We start from the raw sequence: 22891 nt of genomic DNA on the forward strand, positions 1-22891 counted from the left end.
TTTTTTGTAATCGAGTTACTCGAGGAATCGTTTCAGCCCTAATGACAACTTTTCCATGATGCATTTTTCAAGTTGGAAAAGACATTTAGTCTTAGGGCATCTAAAAAATGTATTAAAATGCTGATAAATTGAAGAAAAGATGAGACATAAACACAAATGACCGTATGATTGAAATGTAAAAAATAAAACACGTTTATTCAGTGGCTTAGTTTTTTTCTTATAGGAGCCAATGGCTAAAGGTTTAAAATACAGGCCTGTGGCTATTAATTTATTTCTATAAATTCACCATTTGTAAAATGATGTTTACTGTAAATTTTTAGTAATATCAAGAGCATTTGTGTTAAAACTACATTCACTAAATGTTATAATAAAAAAACTAAATCGAGAATCGAATCGAGAGCATGTGAATCGAAATCGAATTGAATCAAGACATCTGAATCGATACCCAGTCCTAGTGTAGATGCATGTAAGCAAAACAGACAATAATCTTTTCTTGAAAAACGTGACGACAAGATTGTGAATTCAAATATAAGCCCACGGCTTATAACATAGCAAAAGAGGATCTCCCGTTCACAAAATTCAAATCACAAATAATACTACTGATGGAATGGAATGGGTTGAATGTTAACCACTTTTGTTTCCATACATCTATAAACTACGGTAAAAGTTTTTCAGCATGCATTGATTAATCCCATGTTAAGCGCAAAAAAACTAAAATTGCGACCAAATCATGTGCTCGTGTGACCAACTGCGAAAGTGGAGGGAAAATCTCACACTTACACTCACAAATCAACAAGGGATCAATTGGTTTGAATCTTAAAAGTGAAATTATGGCAGAATGAAGGTTACTATTGAGCCACGACCCAGTCAAAGACGTTTACTGCAAACCACCTTTTATGATTAAGTGTTCAAAATAGCTCCATCTTTGCTCCTCAAGTTTCATGGCTTTGTGTGTGGCCTGCAGGATTACTGATGTCACATTTATTACTATTATGGGAGATCATACCAGCCACTGGTGAAAGATCAGTCTTAGCATATTATCCATACATACACATCCTTGTCAGCTAATTGTGCAAGACAAACTACTGGGTTAGCAACACGCCAAACACGCACAGACACATGTGACGCTGGCAACCCAACTCATCTGATCTGAGATCTGTGTTCCTGACCTCTGCTGTAACTAATTATGCTGCCTGCTGTTCTGAACCCCAGAGGATTGTTTTGTTGTGATGAGAGGAATGGAGAGCGGTGTTAATAGTGCTGTAGTGACAGAACAGGTGCTGAAGAACATCCATGCTTTCAACACTTGATATCTGAACTGCTGTTAGACCCGTCCAGAGCACAATGTCCTGAGGATGGTTTGCATGTAGGCCGCTTCGAGATCAGGCTCGTCCTGTGATCTGCCAAAGAGAGACATGAATGGAGATTTTTGTTGTTTGGTTTTTAAGGCTTTTTTGCTCCGAACAATAATTTTTCTTTGCAAAACATGGCAGATCGGAGCAGTGTATTTCTATAGACCACTTCAGATCTAGATGAAGTATTCACCCTGCAACTCTTTTAGTCATGCATCTGTCTGCTGAGCTTTTCATAATATTGGTCTCTCGAAGTACAAGAAACATATATTATGTTTGAAACTATTGCAAAATGTGTGAAATCACTTCATTAGAATTATAAATCAATACAGCCATCTACTAGGGAAGAGGGATTTGCAATAAATCAGAATTTAACAATATTGGGATGCAAATGATAAAAGTGTGATTGTGATTTAATTAAATAAATGCATAGTAAATAAGCCTTAGCTGCTCTTGGACACTGAAACACTGTTTTAGGAGCTGCATGTGTGCAAATGAACACCGTGCCTGGCTTCACTTTGAAAACAGCTGCTCATATTTATTTGGAAGCATAAAATAAAAGCGCGTTTCAATGCTTAAAATTGAGGAAATCAAGATGCAATTATAATTTTACAGTTTTACTATAAGATATACACTCCTTTTTATTATTTTATTTTAAGCTGCAGCAAAATGATTGCAATATTTCTTATTCTGTTTACTGTTTTCATAATCACAATAAACAAATTATGCTGTTTTATAGTCATATTCAGTGGCTCAAAGCTGTGAGAATGTGGCCTATAAAAACTCAAGTGGAAAAAAAGATATAATTATGGTTACTGAAAATGGTTTGAGTTAGTTTTGAAGTGAAGAATGTGAAGATATGTATATCATTTTAAAAATATCTTCAATTCCAGTTTTTTAAGTTTTTGGTATTAACGTTTTTTTTTTTTTACGCAACTCAGTGATGACGTCACGTTGGGGAGAAGTCGAAGAAAAGTAGCCTCAGCTTAGTATGATGCCGCATTCCAGGCAACCTGTAACCCATGTTTTTCCCACCTTAAACCCGTGAATGTGCACTGGAACGGCAGTCAAACCCGTGACTTCCCACCCGTGAACTCGTACTAGATCGATATACTCTGAGTTCCGAGGTCACATAGCACGCGAAACAACGATGGCAGCGCCTACGAAAAATACTCCTTGCGGATGCAGTGTTTATGCAAGTGGTACACATTGAAAAAATGATTTTAGGTCAATGTAACGTTGTAATAAAATAAATAATCTAGCTACAATTCATTGCGCTCAGAAATTTTGGCGTAACTTGCCTGGAACGGTACAAAGTCGTTAGTCGTGGTATGAAATAGTGATTACAAGCTCAAAAACCTACCTGGAAAGCAGCATCAGAGCTATAGCGACTGACTGGGATGAGGAAGAGGTGGCAAGAGCCAACATATATGGATGGCCCGCAGCCGTGTAATTTCAAACCAGCCAGACGTGAGAGGGCAAATGAGGAAAAGCCAAGAACTGATGTCCGTCAAAGCTAATTAAATGCATGATCCAAGGAGAATGAGTGGCGAGTTGGTGAAGTGTCCTTATGAGTTGCTATCATTTAGCATTGCAGCAATGAGCACTGGAGCTAGTCTACAAGCAGCAGTGCACAATAACGACACATATATTTTTTACTGTCACTGAATAGCACAGAGTGAAAAATCAACGTTTTCTTTATACGTAGTCGCAAGTGATCATGACGTTAGTTCAGATAAGTATCGGTAACATTTGTCATAGTGTCGTAGAACTGGTAAACTTTGTCTTTGTCATCTAGAAATAGAAGGCATCATGCTAGCTATATGGACGTTTCTAAGTGTTATCTCTTCCTCCGGTGAAAATGTTTATGCAAACATAGCCACGTGTGTGTCGCTGTGTTGGACAGGTGCTTGTGTGGGCGGTGCTGTCCCATGGAAACTGCGTTGGAAAGCTTGTGCTGTAGGGAAGTGAGTGCGTTTGAGTCGCTGTTGGTCGATATCTCTATCTCTCTGTCTATCTATCTATCTATCTATCTATCTATATATATATATAGATGTAGTCTATCTATATATATCTATGTATTAATCTATTTATCTATAATCTGCGCTATCTGAATACTCTCGTCTCTCTAGTCACTCTCAATGCTCTCAAGGCGGCTTTGGTAAATTCTCTCCCCAACGTGACGTGATGCAATGCATTGTGGGGGAAAGGAGACCGCTGTAAGATAGTAGCTACTTTTCGTATTATATTCTTTTTTGTGATACCCAACAACATAAAATACAATGGATAACAGTTTAAATGTTTATTACCAACAAGCAAGTTGCACAAATTAATAAAAAAATGAACCCTGCTACACGGCCTTTAATAGTTTCTTTAAATAACCTGCACATACACTGTCTACATCAGATGTGTGTGTTCTAGTGTGAAGTGTCATAAATATATGGATCCCATTCTAACCAGTTCTTGGTGTTAACTAGGCTTTTAACCTCTCTTGATGGGAGCTTGCTGTGTTGTTACTCTAGAAAGCTAAGCAGATCAGTGTCCTGGAGCAGAGGAATGATTAAATGAGTGCGTGGTCTCTCTCATTTCAAATAATCCTGCTTGCTACCCAAGGGATTCCCTCTAAAAGATGATCTGAGCTTTAATCGGGTGTTTGTGTTCAGCAGAGGCTGCTGGGTATGTGGATTTCTCTCTGACCGTCTCGCTGCTGTTGTCTCTGGCTGTGTTGGTGGCCCTTGTGGTCCTGCTGCTCAACTGTGCTTCCTGCTGCAAACAGCAAGAGATCAACTTTAAGGTGAGTGGAATCAAGTCTGTTGTTTGTACCTGCTCTGACTGAAAAGTTTGAACAGTTGAAGAGTATTTCTTGATTGTCACTGGTATTCATTTCAAATGTGATTTGTGACGTGTCAGGAGTTTGAAGACCACTTTGAGGATGAGGTTGATTTCACCCCCCCAGCAGAGGACACCCCCTCTATGCAGTCGCCTGCGGAGGTTTACACACTCGCTGTTCCACCTGTGCCCCTCCCTGGACCCCCTCACCTCCAGTTGCCCCGGATGACAGGTCAGAAACACGTGCCTTACCCTCTCAGCACATCTGCGAACGCACTCCTTTGCATGGAGTGAAAGTTCAAACTTTGGCGGTCCACGAGATGTTTTAATTCTTTTTAAAGAATTCTCTTATGCTCACCAAGCCTGCATTTATTTGATCCAAAATACAGCAAAAACTTTTCTATTTCTCATATTATCTGAAATGGAAATCTTTAGTAACATTATAAATGCCTTAATCATCACTTTCGATCAATTTAAAGCATCCTTACTAAATAATAATAATTGATGATAAAAATACAGCTTTGATCACATAAATCAGTTACGTTTTAAAATATATTTAAATAGAAAGCAGCTATTTTAAATAGTAAACCTTTCACAATATTACTGCTTTTACTGTATGTTGGATCAAATAAATGCAGGCTTGGTGAGCAGAAGAGACTTCTTTAAAAAACAATAAAAACTTTTGACTGGTAGTGTATATTATAGGGATAAAACTGGAAACATTACAGCTTTTTCTAAAAGATTTAGGTATGCATTTTTTGCTCTCAACGCAATTAATCTGAAGTATTGTTGGGACGTGAAGGCTGCGGTGTAAAGATGCATGATACAGATAGTTAACTTGACAGATGAACAAAGCCTGATGTATTGTATTACCTCTAGTGAGAATAGCATATAGTAATAGTAAACATCTGTGTGTAGTCTTTACATTTATTGAATAAAGTAGATTAATCACTTTCAAAATATTTCTGAAAGAAACTGTATTGTGATGACTAAAGGGTCAGCCTTACATAACGTTGTATTCAGAGTAGCTGAAGCATTACTGTGTCTTTATCCTTTTCCTTGCATTTGCTGTTTATTTGGTCACATTAATCCATCTCTATGTCTGTCTGATATTTGGTCTTATAGATGTCTCATCAGGTCCTCACGTGGCACGACACTCTCTCAGTTACATTCAGGAGATCGGGAACGGCTGGTTTGGAAAGGTAAGCTTGTCTTCCTGTATTTACACAGCACACTGAAAGTGTGAAGGTGTATTGGTAGAATCTTGTTACATACATTGTGTGAAAGCAGAGCTGTGACTTCTGAAGTATTTTTCAAGGACAAATGTACAATTTCTCCTGAGGAATCATCTTAAATAATCACATCTCATGATCTTGTTGGTACTTGCTCCCATCTCTATGCCAGGGGTCCTCGGGGGCCAGAGTTTGACGTGTACGAGGGAGCGTTATACGGCACTCACGTTCCTCCCGCAGCCTGTGTGTGGATGTGTTTACCGAGATTAGGACTTAAGGGAAAACCTTGTTTCCTGATGCTTTTTTCTGCCTAGTTGTGCCATGGGAACATCCTCATCTGAGCCACCTGCTACGCTGTGATACACCAAGCAGGCCTCGTTTGCCGGAAGGACTCGCTTCCTTTCCGAATCACCTTGATTGGTTCATTATTAAAGTCATTTGTCTGTTTCTGACAGGTGCTGCTCAGTGAGATCTACGTTGACCCCGGAGTTGCCCGAGCGGTTGTCAAAGAGCTGAAGGCCAGCGCCAGCTCCAAAGAGCAGAATGAGTTCCTGCAGCAGGGAGACCCGTACAGGTGAGAGCGCCTTCACCCAGGAATCTAAAAAATGTGTTGAGTATCTAATGTTAGTAGCGATTATTTCAATATATGTGAAGTTTTGATCTACTGTAAGCACATCAACTTTGAAACTAATTCAAATAATGTAAGGTGGACTTGAGTTTATCCACTGGGATTTGGTTGGCACTTGCATCATATCTAGACTGCAAACATCTTAAAGGGAACTCACCCAACCCTCCAAACGCAACCATCCCATCATTTATATTTTGCTTAGAAAATGAGAAAGAAAATAAAAACCTTTGCACTTACAAAAAAATGTAACATTTGGCCAAGTAAGCAGAGAATAATTTCTAGTGAAAATCATACTTTCATTTTAAACGTTATCTTTAAAGCTGTTATAATGTATAAACATTATTACGGTGAGCCGAGTCTGATATATATGGCTAGATGCATGTTTTTCATTTATTGTGTTTTCACAGGGTTCTTCAGCATCCTAATATACTGCAGTGTCATGGTCAGTGTGTGGAGGCCGTCCCTTTCCTGCTTGTTTTTGAGTACTGTGAACTGGTAAGTTATCGATTTGTGTGATCTGATTTTTATTATATATATATATATATATATATATATATATATATATATATATATATATATATATATATATATATATATATATATATATATATATATATATATATTATAAATGTAATTTATTTCTGTAATGTACAGCTGAATTTTCTGCATCATTGCTCCAGTTTTCAGTGTCACATGATTCTTCAGAAATTAGAAACATTTCTTCTTATCATCAATAGCTGTTTTTCCATCGCCCTTCAAATTGTGAATTGAAATTATGCCTGTTAAGTTTTCGCTCACATGAGGTTATTTTTCAGGCAATTCAAAAGAGGAAAACTGCAATGGAAGTCATGCAAATATTTTTTTTTTTTACATTTACAGTTGACCTGGCATATGTAAAAATCGTATGATCATTTGTAAATATACTATAACCTCCAACAAACACCTCATATTTGGGAACTTTCAAGTATAAAGGGTTTTCCATTAATGCTTGGATAACCCCTTATTTACAGCTTGTGTTTCTACCAGCCGCGCCACCGCATGTTTCAAAAGTGGCTCTCCACGCTACTTCGCAAAAGATAGAAGCATATATCTCCTTCGATATAAAATTATGGCTTGTGTGGTGGCTGCAGTGTATGTAAACCTGACAAAATCCATCAGCATGACTTACCGCAAGAGAAACAAATGAACGCTGTCAAGTTTTTAATCGACATTTATAAAAAAGCGCGAAAGTTTTGCGCAAATCTGTAATAGAAACCCAGCTAATGTTGAAAACAGTTGTGCTACTTAACATTTTTGTAGAAACTATGCTACATTCAGGAATATTTGAAAGTTAAAAAGAACTGCGTTTATTTGAATTAGAAGTCTTTGGTAAGATTATAAATGTCTTTACTGTCACTTTGAGTTCTTGCTGAATAAACATTTTTTTTTGTTACTGACTTTGAACGGTAGTATATATATTCTCTGATTTCTAGCTCTCCGATGAAGTTCCTACTTAGTTCATATTATAAATTTTGGGTAGGTTTTTTTCTTCAAGATTAAAAAGAGGATGCTAGCGTGAACAAATTAGCTAATTTTACAAGAGACTCAAACCGTATCTTAATTTGATGGCTTTGTAAGAGCACAACTTTTCAAAATGACTTAAAACGTTTTGTTTCTGTGCTATTATTGCCATCTATAGCATCTGTTCTGACTCTGTTGTACCAGTGAAATGAGACGTATATGAAGCAAGCGGATAAGCAGATGCTAGTCCTTTTAGCAAAAGATGTCATTCATATAAGATCGAATACAATGTATTACTTGTTGGCTTCATGACCTCATTGTGTTAGGTACTCATTATCTATCTTTTATTTTAATCAATGATGATTCAGCAACTTGAAAACATCTGTTCTTAATACTTCAGCATCTTGTCTGGGCTCCAGCTCATCTTGTCTTGCACTCTTGTAAGCAGCTGAACTGGCCGTTGTGGAATCTTGTTTCACAGCCACACACTGAATCTCAAATTCTTATCGGACAAGTCTGATGAAAGCACTGATACTCCAGCGCACCTCACTGCTTCATCTGTTCCCAGCACCTTCATTAGGCCAGCATCTGTCATGAGTTACACAGCCTGTGTCTGTCAGTGGGCTGCTTCTTGCCCTTTGATTTATTTTCTGTTTTTCTTGATCTATTTCGGGTGTGCTGCTTGTGCCTGAGAATGCAGTAGGTAGCTCTCCGCTTCCCTCATATCCCAATAAAGCAACGGGGTTCTTTTACTGACACGGTCACTCTTATCTTGCTGCGTTGGTGCATTTTATCACCATACTGCTAAAGTACTAGTAGAATATGATTGTGAAAAAGATTTTCCAGTTGCAATTGCAGTGCAATTTACAAGACTTTTTGGTCACACTTTATTTTAGGGTCCAATTCTCACTATTAACTAACCATTAACTATGACTTTTGCCTCAATTAACTCCTTTTTTGCTGCTTATTAATAGCTTATAAGGTAGTTGTTAAGTTTAGGGTATTGTTTAGGTTTATGTATGTCATACATTATATGTACTTTATAAACACTAATAAACAGCCAATATTTTAATAATAGACATGCTAATAAACAACCAGTTATCAGTGTGAATTGGACCCTATACTAAAGTGTTACCGACTTTTTTATATAACGTTTAATAACTTTGTTTTTGTGCTTAAATAAAAATAATAATAATAAAACCTTAAAAAGCAATATTTTTATTCTGAAGATGTCTTTAAACATAGTTTATTATTTAAGTATCAAAGAGATACTACTCTAGTTTTTTCTCTCATAATTTTCAATAATTTCTGTGCTGTTTGTCATTTTAATCAGTTATTTTTTTAGTATGTCAATATAATTTTTATTTAAGTTTATATCATTTTAATATAAGTTTTTTTGTAATATTAGTTAAAACACAGTGAAAATTAGAAGTTTTTTCTTTGGAAATAGTTTTATCTTATTTCAGTTAAACTATGTTATCAAAGGTTAACTTTATGGTTTCATTTTTAGTTGTATTTAACTAGAATATCTCTGCATGAAGTTACATATCAAATGCTATTATAAATACTAAAGTGCTGCAATAAAGACACACTGTGTGCTTGCAAGTCTCAAATGTGCAAGGCAAAGTGAAACAAACAAAACACATATGGCATCATCTAACGACTTCCTTGCCAATGGTTTTACGCACTTTGACCACAAAGATGGAGTCTTGTTACTCTCAGTTAATCTGCAGGAGCATAATAACATGAGACATGCCCGTTCACTGCTCCGCGTTCGCACAAACGAACTAAACCATCTGAGACAATATCCTCTAATTCCTTTCAGTTTCTGCTGAGGTCGACTCCACTCTCGCTCTGTAATTAGTTGGCTGTGTGTTAATCCCACAGTGGCAGTGGTTAGGAACATTCTGCACACCTGACCAGTTGTTAGGAACAGTGTCTGTGGTCTGGGATCCTCTGGGCCTGAGCAGGTGGATGGCTTGGAGCCACACCGCCCGTCTCCAGAGAGACCGAATGAGCTCACTGCAGCCCACTGTTGCGTAATGCAGTCTGGGCCGTTTCCTTAGCTGGTGTTGTGGCTCGGGTTTCGACCCGAGCTGTTCCTTCCCGAGTGTAGCTTCACACGAACCTAGAGGCTAAGACACAGAGCTGTTCAGTTGTACGGTCCAACAAAATCTCATCTAAGAAGAATAACAGAGAAGCTTGGGCATTTTAAAGACAGCTGTTAACTGCACAGTTGTGACCTCGAATCATCCCAGGCCAGTTTGTGTGGGATGAGTATTCATATTGAGAGGTTTGGTTGTATTCAGAATAGCATACTACTTGTATTATTTTCCAGTGTGTGGTATGTTTACTGTGGACAGTGCAGTTTTCTTGATGTTTAACCTACAGTGTTTGCCAAAATCTGCAGTATATAACCAGATCAGAATTCAATGCGTTTACAACCACATTTTCTCCTTCAAGCCTCAAATATATGTCGCTTTCTTGGCTCAGACTGACAAAAATAACAATATTTCCAAGCTAAATGGATCTCTTTAGGTCAGGGCATTTTGTCACCATTTGTTCTTGCTTGTGCGACTGTATGGGGTCAGTAAAAGTTTGTAATATGTTTATACAAGGCTGGAATTATTTGATTAAAATACAGTGAAAGCAGTAATATTAGGAACAGTAATATTACAAAAACTTTATTTTTAATGCATTTTCAGTGTTACATGGTGTTTTGCTGCACAAGAAACATTCTTATTATTAGGTCTTATAACTATCCGTGTTGTGCTGATTAATATTTTTGTGGAAACCCTGATGCATTTAATTAACAGGATTCTTTAATGAATCGTACGTTCAAAAGAACAACACATTTAAAATATACATTTTTGATACATAAATGTCTTACTACTGTCTTTACTGATAAATGTAGTGCTTCCTTACTGAATAAAAACTCTTCCCAACCCTAAACTTTTGAGCAGTAGTATATTTATACAAGTATGCAGTAAGAAGCACGCTAGTATCCCATTCTGAACATACTGCACCCCTCTCCTAATGAGAGTCAGCTGCTGGTCTACTCATTTCCAGTTTGTAAGGTGCAGAGGAGGAAGATCTTTTTTTAACACCACTGTATGTCCCATCACTGTGATTCTCATATTTTCCCTTATATTAAAATATATGCTCTACATGTCACTCTTTGGAGGTATAGGGGAGCTCATTTGGAGCATGATTTCCTTTGTGTATCGCTGGTAACCATTGGTAACCCTGACATGGTGCATTTTAGAGAGAAATATAGCTGTAGGGTGCAATTGGAGCTGGTTTGCAGAATGCCAGTTGCTCTCTGATTGAGTGACAGTCTCTCCTGTAAAGGCTTTCTTTAGGGAGCTGCATTAAGTGTATGCGTGTTTATGTGTTTAAAGGCAGACCAAGCCCCTGGTAAGATTTACTGAGATCTAAAAGTAATCATGTGTTTCTCAGTGCTGTGCACTTGAAATGACTTTAGAAAAAAAAAAAAAAAAAAAAAAATTACAGTAATATCTGTAAGCCTTATACCACCCAAAAACCAAAAGAAAGAAAGGAGAATATTTGCTTGGCTTTTTTCCACGTTCATGGTTTTTTTTTCATCACCAATGAGAATAACGGGAATTACGTTTTATGTTAAAAGTAAAATACAGTAATAATAATGCTGTCATATCATATGTGCAAAAAGCTTAATCATACTAAAAATAGGTATCAGTTACATTTTTTAGTTTTTTTCCTCTTTGGATTTATTTTCCACCTTTTGGGTGAATGTTTAGTAACTCAGATATGCTTTTAATCGTGTCATCATAACCAAAGAGGAATCATTTTTAAAAATGAATAGATAAAAGGTAAAACAGTTTGCCTTGCTTTATGTCCTGTGCAAACAAAGCTCCCTTACCAGCCTGCTTGCTATAAAGGTTGGCTGATTTAACAGAAAGTTAATCATATATTACATGGCTGCCAGCTGTACCGCTCTTTCTCCCGCAGCATTTCAAAGGGAGTACTTTGCCCTGTGTCGCTAGGAGTCTGAGATATCAGGATCCTCTCGAGACCAGTGTCTACGTCCTCTGTGACTTGCGTAATAATACTCATTCGTTGAGTGAGTAGACTTAAAATTGTGAAAAGGGTTGAATGATTCATCTGACTAGTTAATATATCTATATTTGTTTATTGATGTATGGCTATGGGCTAAGGCTGAGTGTGTAGTTAGTTTCAACAATTATATCAAAACAAAACTACAAGAAAAATGAATCAAAATAAAGCAAATCAAAGCAAAAAAAAAAAAAAAAAAAAAAAAAAAGAAATAGATCAAAGCACAGCAAAGAAAATCAAAGCAAAATTTTTAAAAGTGAATCAAAGTAAAACAATTAAACTAAACCAATCAAAGCACAGAAAAAAACAAAACAAAAAGAAAATCTAAACAAAAAGCAAAGCAAAATATAAAGGCAACAAACTAAACAAAAAGCAAAACAAAACAGAACAAATTAAATCAAGTGAGTGACTTTAAAAAAAAAACACTAACAAGACACTCCAGCTTATTTTTCTGCTGCTTCTTAAAAAAATGCACTTTTCTCCCTGAGTTAAACTGGACTGTAGTCTTCAGCCCAGAAACCCAACAGAGCTGAACAGCCCTGATTTGCCCGCACTGTCTTACTGCTGCTTTTTTATTTTTAAATTACCGTGACACAGCATATAGTAGTCTCTATGAAACCACCTTTCCCTTATTTGGTTGAGTTGCCCATGCAGCAGAACGGCATCTGTACAGAGAGAGAATACTGCCCCTCTGTGGCTGCTGCCCCAAGTTACCTTTCACACACTGGCTGAAAATATAGTGCAGGATTGATTTACCTTCAAACAAACTTGATCATTTCAATCTGAGTGCTGTGATATCTGCTTCCCAAGATGCTTCTATTCAGCAGAATGTTTGATTCCGTGGTCGTTAAATGTTATTGAGTGTGGCTGGGTCATGAATGTCCTGTAACTCTTGCCCTCGTGTTTGTTTTTTTGTGTCTTAGGGGGACCTGAAGAGTTACGTTTCTCAGCATGAATGGCTGTACAGGAACGGAGAACTGCTACAGCTGCAGAAAATGGCCTGCGAGATCGCTGCTGGGGTCACCCACATGCACAAGCACAACTTCCTGCACAGGTTAACCATGCAAATATGACCTTGACTTCAATTTACATCTCAAAGATGCACATACATTACATTTCCATTTCTCATTGGTTTGACATTGGTTAACCTTTATGCAAACATCACACAAGCATGTTTAAAGCAACTCGTGGCATCAGTCCGAATGCGTCCGTTGCAGTTGCACGTGTGTGTTTTTGTCCAGCCTTTCTGCCACTGCACTAGTCGGCCTCTTCTTTTCCAAAAAAGGCCACGGCGCTGTGCAAGGCCATGTTGCACTTTCATTCTTCCCCTTCCAGTCTTCTGGAGGAAGGCTGAGTTATCTAGGGTGTCTTGCCATGCTGAGCGCGTCTGTGCCCTCCCGCATGCTCAGAATATGCTGAAAGGTGTCTGATTGCACAGCTCCCCTGGATTATGGGGTGTTGGCTGTCCACCGCCACTGGGATATGATGATTCTGCGGTTTAAGTGTAAAAGGATCCCCCCGAATGGGGCGCAGGGGGTGGGCGGGGTTATCTGGCCTACAAATCCAAAGGAGGAATGGAGATTCCTTGCTGTTGTTGTGGCTATCATGAAAATACTGCAGCTCTTAGATTTTTTTATTCAAAGTTTGTTCCCTGCAAAACGCTGTTTGACATTCCCACTGTGGACATCTACATGAAGTGGTTTAGCTGTCTGGAGTGTCACGAAGCCCAAAGAGCAGTGATAACTTTTTAGCCAATTGCATGTGCAAATGCGGCTATTTTTAGGGTTTCCGTCTTAAAAATTCTTAAGTTTAGTTATAAAGTCTTAAATTGTACAAGAAAATCTTAATTATGATTTCAAGAGGTCTTAAATTTGGGGACTGAAAAAGCACAATTGCGATAGGGCTGAATGTGACAAACTTCAAAACTCGCTTTTTAACTTACTGCCAGCTACTGGCGGTTTTAATTTCACAATTAAGGTATCTTCTTTTTTTTAATTTCAAACATCAGTTTTCAATATTTTATGTTAAACATTAAATAACTGCATTTTCAACTGTAGGTTAAGGTATTCCATGTCCCTCTTAGCTGCATTAAACAAGTGTTCACCAAATGCATGTAAATGACACTTCTAATGCCGCATCTGTGTTTCCTCTGCATTGCAAAGATAAATTCTGTTGATGCTGATTTAATTTGCTTGGGAACAACCCAAATGCAAGAATCTAACTTAAAAGATGGTACTCACTTTTAGAAAAAAACAAACTTAAAAGTAAAAATGCCCTTAAAACTTGATGGAAATTATTAACTTCTATTATTGCTGTGAACTGCCCACGCAGAATATGAAGAATAAAAAAGAATAGTCCTTGAAACATCAACACATTAACACACTCAGCAAAATATAATCTTCAATTATCAATTATTGTTATCCCAGAATATTTTATAGATATCTTTTTTTTTTAATCAATATCGCACACCCCTTATGTATGTTATTTAATTTATAAAATAATTTATTTAATAATGTTTTAAATATATTAATTAATACTTTTGAAAGGCTGAAATGTAAAGTTTACCATTTTGTAAAACTTTGTTTTTGTGAACACTTGTATCTGAATTGTAAATTATGCTTTTTACAGTAATTTTATGGTACATTATATGGTAATATAGACATTGCCCTACCCCTTAAAAGAGGTCTTAAAAAGTCTTAAATTTAAGCTTAAAAATCCTGCAGAAGCCCTGTTTTAAGATCTCTTATATGCACAAAGGCCTGTTGAACCCTCATTGCTTAATTTGACGGGTGTAAGCAACAGAGAAGAACCAAAGAAGAACTTTGTTTTTGGTGAGAGATTTTTATTGTTTGTGACTGAAGTAACTCTGCATCAGAACAGTAAAGTCCAGCCTCTTGGTGGAGTGACCCCAAATCTCACCCTCTACTCGGGCAAGTGCACAGACACCCACTCAACATCAGGTGGCACTTTAATAAAAAATGTTTCACTAATAACTCCAGAACTGTATTAGCGGGAACAATTTTTTACCCCCCATTCCCTGAGGTCTGGCATATTTTAGTTTTCTGATTTATTTAAAAAAGTCAGTGTTGACTGTAACTGTATTCTTCTACCAAAGCTGGAAATTTTCTCTTTTTTACATTGTGCTCGGACATTGATGTTTCATTGTGCTACAGATATAATTGTTTTTTTTATCATGCAGATAGAATTCGCTTTTTTCTTAAATATTATTATTTACTACCACACCAGTGTTATTTTAGTACCAATGCTATATATATCTACTTTGTCTAATGTTATCGTTTTTAAGTAATTTTTATATGATTTTATATTTTTAGTTTTAATTGTAATTTTAGTTAAAGTTTTAGTTATTTTGTTGTGTTTTTGCCTTTCTTTAAATCTTCATATATTTATTCATTTATTTTTATTCATAAGTTTATTTATTTTTTGTTATTTTAGTGCTTGAACTAAATGAAAAAGGACAAATGTTACTTTTGCAACTATTAAAACGATTTTAATTTATTTTAACATTTATTTCAAGTAACAGAAACATTTTTAATGGTTTTAGTTTTAGTTAAGGATAATAACCCTGTGAATTTTCCATGTATGGTCAAAAGCACATCTCTGCCTCTCAGTGACCCGTCAACGCTACTGTATTTGCCCCTTTTGCCAAGGCCAGAGTGTAGCGTCTAAAATATCTGTCCATTTATCTTGCAGTGGTTTCAGTGAGCATGACAGTAGTCCTGTGCAGTATGAGCACACCGCTAGTGTCAGCGGTTTCCCGAGAGAGGGTGTAAAAGAGACGCAAAAGATGGCCAAAGCTGAAATCAGAGCTGGCATGTTCAAGAGCTCAGTCTGAATGAGACACCATATGTCCTTCCGTCCCACTTACTGCTTCAGTGGACACATTGTTCCCATCTAGAAACAATGTTCTAGTGTTGTGCGAGTGAGTGCGTTGGAAAAAGCTCCAGCATCAGTGTTTTTATTGCCCTGCCATGAAGGGCTCAACTAGTAATCTGCAGCTCCGATTTGTACTGCCCTCACCAGAAAAAAATAAATAAATACAAATTTAAAAAAATCATATGAAGCAACATGGACACTTCTGCTAGTCTGTTCCCAGTAACCTTTGGGTCAAACCACACTGTAAAACACACTCACTCATTACCTCTGGCATGGCGTTGGGAAGCAAACAAAAAAACAGGCTCACTCATGACTTAATTATGTGTCCACGCTGTCAGCATGCACTTACACTAATTGGACACATAGTGGATAGAGACAATGACAACTTTTCAGTGGGTTTTTAGCTGGTCATTAGCTCAAAGCCAGTTTAAAAAAACAAAAAATCACGACAACTTGCAAATCATATTTTAGTTAGGAGTGATAATATAAGCTAGTTGTAAATAGGAGAAAAAAAGTCAGGATCTCAGGCTTTCTTGTAAAAATTTACATGCCATTTATTATATCTTGTGGCATTGGTTCCCAATCACAAACCGTACATAGTCACTTAATGCCTGTTATTGATTCAATTTAATTCAATATTAATTCAATTGATTCAATATTCAATTTAAATGTGAATATATTTTTTAAAGTCATGCTCCTATCTTCCTTCACAGTGATTTGGCTTTGAGGAACTGCTATCTCACAACAGACCTGACTGTCAAAGTAGGAGATTATGGCATTGGCCCTTCGAGTTTTAAGGTAAAGCTTGAAAAGGCAGGATCAGTTAATTTTTGATATAACACTTTCTCTTGTAACAATATTGTTTCTTTGGGCTTGCCAGGAGGATTACATCATAACAGAAGACGACCAATGTGTAGCACTGCGCTGGCTTGCCCCAGAGCTGATTGGTGAGCTGCATGGCGGTGTGATCACATCAGAACAGACTAAACCCAGCAACGTTTGGTACGTAACTCTTAATCATAGTTACCCTATGTTTAGTTGGGTAACAGGATGCACTTTTGCAGGCTTGTGTCTTCTGAATAGAATAAAAAGTGTAAAGAGAAAAGATAGTAGTAAAACAGTAGTAAAGTTGTGCCTTCCCACAGCAGTCAGAAGATCAGAGCCCTCTGAAAGCGAGCTCCCGCTGCACTTATCTGAATGCAGGGTCATGAATTTAAAGGTCTTTGACTCTTATAGCATCTATGAATCACTCAGACGGCCCAAATGATGGCTTGTATGTCAGCCAGCTGGTCTTATTACAAGACATCCCCCTTTTTATGTTTGATGATGATTGATATTATATGTTCAAAGTCTTGTTTTTTGGACAATTGCCTTTTATGTACTATATATTTACAATTTATGTAATTGAATATGTTCATAACATAACAAGATTTTTGTTTTTAGGGCATTGGGTGTGACATTGTGGGAGCTGTTTGAAGGTGCAAAGCAGCCATATCCTCACCTGTCAGATAGAGAAGTGCTCCACCATGTGCTCAAGGATCAACAAGTCAGACTTCTCAAGCCACAATTGGACTTACCATACTCAGAAAGATGGTTCGTTTTTCACAGAGGTCTCTGCTTTTATAAACAACATCAGTTTCTCTGTTGAAACTTGTTAATGGCATGCTTTGGTCTACAGGTATGAGGTCCTACAGTTTTGTTGGCTGCCGGCAGACAAGAGGGCCACTGCTGAAGAGGTCCACCGCCTGCTCACCTACCTCCGTATGCAGGGTCAAAAAGATGTGGAGGATGACTTCGAGCAGCGTTGGAGCTCTCTCAAACCCAATCCCACCACTCGTCAAGCCACTATCAGTCATTCCTCCTTCCCCATCTTGGAGCAGTTTGATGATGGCCGAGAACCAGACGAGGTGCTCACAGTCACTGAAACGAGTCACGGGCTGAGTTTTGAATATGTGTGGGAGGCAGCCAAGCATGACCACTATGACAGTCATAGTCGCTCTGCCTTGGACACTACTTTGAATTACCACAGTATGTTCTTTCCAGTGCCACGGCAAGATATCCAGGCTCATTTTCCTGACACTGTAGCGCAAGGAGAAAATGGCAAAGTCCCGGAAACCTTGCCAGTGTTTGATGCACACAAAGCATCCTCTGGAAATGACTACTTTATTAAGTTGGAGGAGCAAGATGAGAGTGAAATTGGCATGGGGGAAAGTCAGGGTGTTGAAAGTACCAGTGCTTCAGAGCAGCATCAGTATGTAGTCTTACAGGATGCCCGATTGGATGAATCCAGTACGGATGCTGACTTCTTCCATCAGAGCATTGACTCAAAAGACTCTTACCTTCAGGACAGCCACATATGGTCCTCAAGTGAACATGAGAGCCCTTACCATACCAACATTTTCGGTGAGGGTCATGCAAAACTAGAAGATTCCCATTCATTCACGGGAGGTTTTATGGAGCTCCCGGAGATGAATGTACAGAGGGAATCTGATGGTGAAGCCAATGGGAAAGAGACAAGTGACAGTTTTCAGAAGTCTTTTTTAGGGGTTGGAACTGAAGCCATTCACCTGGAGGTCTCTGATCAGCAGAGTTCAGATGTAATGAAGCTTCTTAACACTGAGAAACTGGCTGAAAACTTCTTGTTTCTTAAAGATAACAGCCTATTGAAGGACAAGTCACTGTCTGAATCAAAAAATATCCAGGAGACCATGAGCTCTAGCATTGAGACTGATGTCTCAGATAGTGTAAACCTCACAGGTGAGTCTTTGAAATCAGCTGGGAATTCTGCGCAGCTTAAGGATGAATTCTTAGACTTAGTCAGCCCTATTTTAGATGATTTTCTGTCGCCTTTGAAAGGAAAAGAAACAATGGTGCCTTTTGATATATCAGTAACAGGACAAACCTGTAGCAACCACCTGCCAGACACAAATGGCTCTTTGCGTTCTCCAAAATCTGGGAACTACTCCTCTTCTGATTCTACCTCTGAGAGTGTTGAGGTCATTGTTGACAGTCCATCTGATAGTCATCAATCCCTTGATAGTGCCACTGCAGATACATATATGCGCATCAATGCCAAATCCCCCAGCCTTGAAGAAAGCTTCGGAGCCACAAAGGAGAATGGGCAGTATCAAGGAACTAGCGATGCAGCTGAGCTTAGCTTTACCACTTCACCTGCTGGTGAGTGTACAGAAGATGGCCTCACTGAAGGTCTAACAAGTAGCGACTCAATGAGTGATATAATAGAGCTGGACAAGAAGACGTCCAATGATATTCCACCATCAGAAGCCATCGATCAAGTTCAAGAAACTTTATTGGACAACCAAATAACTCAGGACATGTCCTCACTGTTGGTTTCAGACACCTGTCTTGACCAAATAAGTCAGGACAGCCTTCTTGATGATAGCTCCTCTTCCACTCTTCCAACCATTGAAAATTCGGCTGAAACGCCAGATTCTTTAGACTCTTTGGATGTGGTGCATGGACAGTCTTTGGAAATGCCTGTCAATAAGCTTCAACCCCCATACAAAGCAGCTGACAGTGGGTATGAAACTGAAAACCTGGAGTCACCTGAGTGGAACTCTCAAACAGACTTGAGGGATTCCTCTGAAGAAAATGAGTTGGGAAGCGCCATGGAGCCTGCAGCACTGGTTCCACCAGAAATTGTCATTTCTGACGTGGACCCTGTACCTGATGTTCAGGTGAATGGTGGTAGAGTTGATCACCAACAAGTACCTGGTGAATTTCCCTTAGGTGGAAACTACCGAGACTCTGCTTACTTCTCAGACAACGAGGAACTGGATAAGAAGAGTGATGACATCAGTGGAAGCATCCCTGGAGATGCTTCATTTTGGCTCCAGAGGAACCGAGAAGCTGGCGAAAATCAAGAAACCGAAGCTGTGGAGGAGCATTTGGTATCCGAGACTTCCCCTGAATCCGCAGGTCCTACTTTAGAATTAACTGAGGGTGATGTCCAGGCCACAAGGACTGTACTTCCTGAGTTGGTTCTCACCACTGAGGAAGACTGGAGTCAGGAAAAACCATTGACTGTTGATGACTCTGACCAGACTCATCCCCATGCAGCCCCAGAACATGCAGCAACATCCACTACCTCAGTGCAGCCCTCAACAGACATGGTCATGGTCCATGCAAAACTAACCAGAACATATGCTGGGGAGATAACAAAGAAGAAGGAGCCAGATATGGAGGGGAAATACTTGGGCAAGCTCGATCGATCCTCACTGGAATTCGGCACCGAGGATGGCATGGATGCTGATGAAGAAGATGAGAACAGCGATGATTCAGATGAGGATATGCGTGGCTACCGATTACACAGCTCTAGCTCTGAGTGCAGTGAGGATGATGTTGTGCACCCGGTACCTGTTATCATCTCCGACGACATCAGTTCCCTCAACCTCAAAAGCCTGCTGAAACCCAAATCTCTTCAGACTGCTAAAGCAACATCAGAAGTGGGCAACAATGGAGATAATAGACGCGGAGTGTCATTCTTTGACGATGTCACCGTCTACCTTTTTGACCAGGTCTGTTGTTTTCCTTTTGTTTTTTACTAATCTGTTTAAATACAGCTTGATTGTTTTTTTTTTATGCCTGACTGCCTGTTTTTCTACCGAATAGGAGACCCCAACAAAGGAACTTAGTGAGCATACTCTTGACCCCAGTAGTCAGTTGTCTGATTTCAGCAGTCCAGGGGCCTCCTCCAGCTATCTTAACAGATTTACCAACTCCGAGAGCTCCACTGATGAAGAAGGTAATGACTGTGTTCACTTCTTTCTTGACAGTTCATGGGTATGTTTACATGACAGCGTTTGTACTAAAAATGGAAAAGTTTTTCCTTTGCATTTTTAACCTGTTAGCCAGCACCCCGACGCGGGCATCCTCAACGCCCCTCAACTTGCACGTGTCAGTGTTTATGGATGGATTAAATGAAACGGGACAAATTTAATCTTATCATTATAAAGCTCTAAGCCTCGAGCATCGACGACAGTTTGCTGTTTTTCAATGGAAAGCTTATAAAGACTGTATTTGCTACATTTGTGTAAGCAGTACACATAAAAACATGAACATTAGAAACGCTGTATATACCAGATCCCGTCGTAATAACGAGTCATAAACACATCCACAGCTGTAAATCCCGGTTTAGTTAGGAAGGTAAGGGTCCACTGAACGACATCGCATGAAGCACGTTTAGTCCAACGAAGCAATAACGTTGTAATATGGATCATAATTCCTTTGTTTTTACGTTAAGTTCTTCAGTATCAGAACTGTTTGTGTCCGTTATGGAACAACTCGGGCTCAGAAACTGCATCTTGGTAGTGAAGAAAACGGCATGGTTTTGCAGCGTACAGTGTCACAAACAGAATGAGGCGATCGACCGGAAAAAAGAATGAATGAAAAATAGGCGAAAGATACTATATTTGAATTTTGGGCTTAATTATGTGCTCTCAATCACCTTTTTCTTTGTTTGTTTTATTTTTCAACAGTTTTATATATGTGAGAGTGTGTTTTATGTTGAATGTGAATGTATCTGCATGATTACCATCTGTTTGAGTGCAAATCAGCCCAAATCAGCTCGCTATCACTGTATGATTACGGCTATCAAAGTGAACGCGTCTATATGAATAGAGAGAGTGGATTATTTACTCTTTTGCACATTTGTGTTATTACCATCTGTATAAGTGGCCATCAGCACATCAGCACTTATTTGCATCATAATTAATTGTAAATACTGCATTTCTAGCAATCTCAGGATTTTCTGTAATTGGCAAACAAAGTTAAATCTTCTTTTATTTTTCTTATTATTTTTATTTTTCTTACTCCAATTATTCTTAATGTATTTTTCTAGTGCTCAAATAAATCACTTATATGAAGTCTAAGTTTCTGTCTAGTGTTTTATAAATGAAAAAAACATGCAGTGGTATGATTACTGACTAAATAGCTTGTAGAAGCCTTCAATACTGTTTGAAAATATATTTTCATATATTTGGGGGGTGGGGGGTGTAGACATAGTCTCATAAAAAATATTTGCAGGAGTCTCATTTTTCATGATATTTTATTCAGATTTGAAATAGAAACTCATGAGACACGTGGCTTTCAACCCATTACTTTTCTAGATTGCTCCAGGACTCATTTAATTTATTTTTATATCAAATAAAAAAATATTTAAGTGTGGTAAAAAAAAAAAAAAAAATCAAGGCACTTCAGTGTCTATAACTTTTAATATTTTTGAGAATTATCAAATCTGGTTGATAAAAAGTAAAGCCCAAAGGGTCTTCTTTCCAAAGACACCAACATTGTGTTTGTAACATACTGAAGTAGGAAACTATTACAATTATAAGTTAGGTAGAGCACTTTCAGCTGTGAGTCCCATAATGCGGGGTCAGGTTAACAGGTTAAAAAAGTTTTGCTTACAGAAGACAATGTTGTCAAGAAAAGCTATGATGCATTATTCATGCCAGGCCAATAGTTGGCAATGTCACTTTGTAAAGAAACACCACACCTCCGCACATATGCTTCCTACTTGCCTGTTCTCTAGTTTTCAAATGTGGGTATTTTCAGGCCCCCAAAAAGCTGTTGTTGTGCAAATGAATGGCCAATACGTGTAGTTTTCCATTTTTAGTTTCCATTTTACTGCCCTTAAGTCAGTGTTGCCCAACTGTTTTACAGAAGTACTCCCAACATTACACTTTTTTGATATCGCCATTATCTGACACACCCATTTCAGGTCTTGGAGTCTGTACTAACAAGCTGATGAATTCAGTCAGGTTTGATTGATATGCGTGTTTGGTATACTCCATGATCAGGGATGAAAACCACTGCTCTGTAGTTTTACTGGAAACCTTATAAACCAATGATGCTCATCCCAAGGCCAATCTGGACCAAAGAGCTACATTTAAGAGCAGTCTCTAGTCTTAGGCACACAGAATGTTTTCATTTAAAAACCCAATGACATTTTGAAGACCAAGAAGCTGAATTTTGACACTTTTCCTCTCAATGCTGCCATCAAAGAGCCATGGATGGCTTGTGAACTTCATGCTGATTACCAAGCCTTTAAACCTTTTGATTTGTTTCAAAGGTGGTGCATTTGAGTGGGACGATGACTTCACATCTCCACAGCCCAATTTCCTTTCAAAGGCAGCCAGTGATCATTCTGCCAGCAGGCCCAGTGGGACCTCGGCAGCTTCCAAGTATTTCTCACCACCCCCTGCGAACCGCACCCTGGAGCAGAGCTGGAGCAGTCCCTCCAACTACACCCGCTTCTCCATCTCCCCAGCCAGCATGGCCAGCTTCTCCCTCACCCACCTCACAGACTCTGACATTGAGCAAGGGGGTAAGTCCAGCACCAC

At 38.5% G+C, this 22891-nt stretch overlaps 1 protein-coding gene across 2 annotated transcripts in view; it reads left to right on the plus strand.

Annotated features, from left to right (window-relative positions):
• lmtk2 (lemur tyrosine kinase 2) overlaps positions 1 to 22891 on the plus strand; it is a 35450-nt gene that overhangs the window by 10244 nt on the left and 2315 nt on the right. The window contains exons 2-13 of one of the 2 annotated variants that reach the window (XM_026207463.1): positions 4016 to 4146; positions 4263 to 4413; positions 5307 to 5383; positions 5869 to 5987; positions 6449 to 6536; positions 12560 to 12690; positions 16244 to 16328; positions 16411 to 16532; positions 16974 to 17123; positions 17209 to 20068; positions 20163 to 20295; positions 22621 to 22875. In XM_026207463.1, coding sequence (XP_026063248.1) covers positions 4016 to 4146; positions 4263 to 4413; positions 5307 to 5383; positions 5869 to 5987; positions 6449 to 6536; positions 12560 to 12690; positions 16244 to 16328; positions 16411 to 16532; positions 16974 to 17123; positions 17209 to 20068; positions 20163 to 20295; positions 22621 to 22875 — 4302 coding nt within the window. The remainder of the gene's footprint in view (positions 1 to 4015; positions 4147 to 4262; positions 4414 to 5306; positions 5384 to 5868; positions 5988 to 6448; positions 6537 to 12559; positions 12691 to 16243; positions 16329 to 16410; positions 16533 to 16973; positions 17124 to 17208; positions 20069 to 20162; positions 20296 to 22620; positions 22876 to 22891) is intronic. The other variant, XM_026207464.1, reaches the window with a different exon arrangement.

This window comes from Carassius auratus, chromosome 28 (genome assembly GCF_003368295.1).
Source record: "Carassius auratus strain Wakin chromosome 28, ASM336829v1, whole genome shotgun sequence".
NCBI lineage: Eukaryota > Metazoa > Chordata > Actinopteri > Cypriniformes > Cyprinidae > Carassius > Carassius auratus.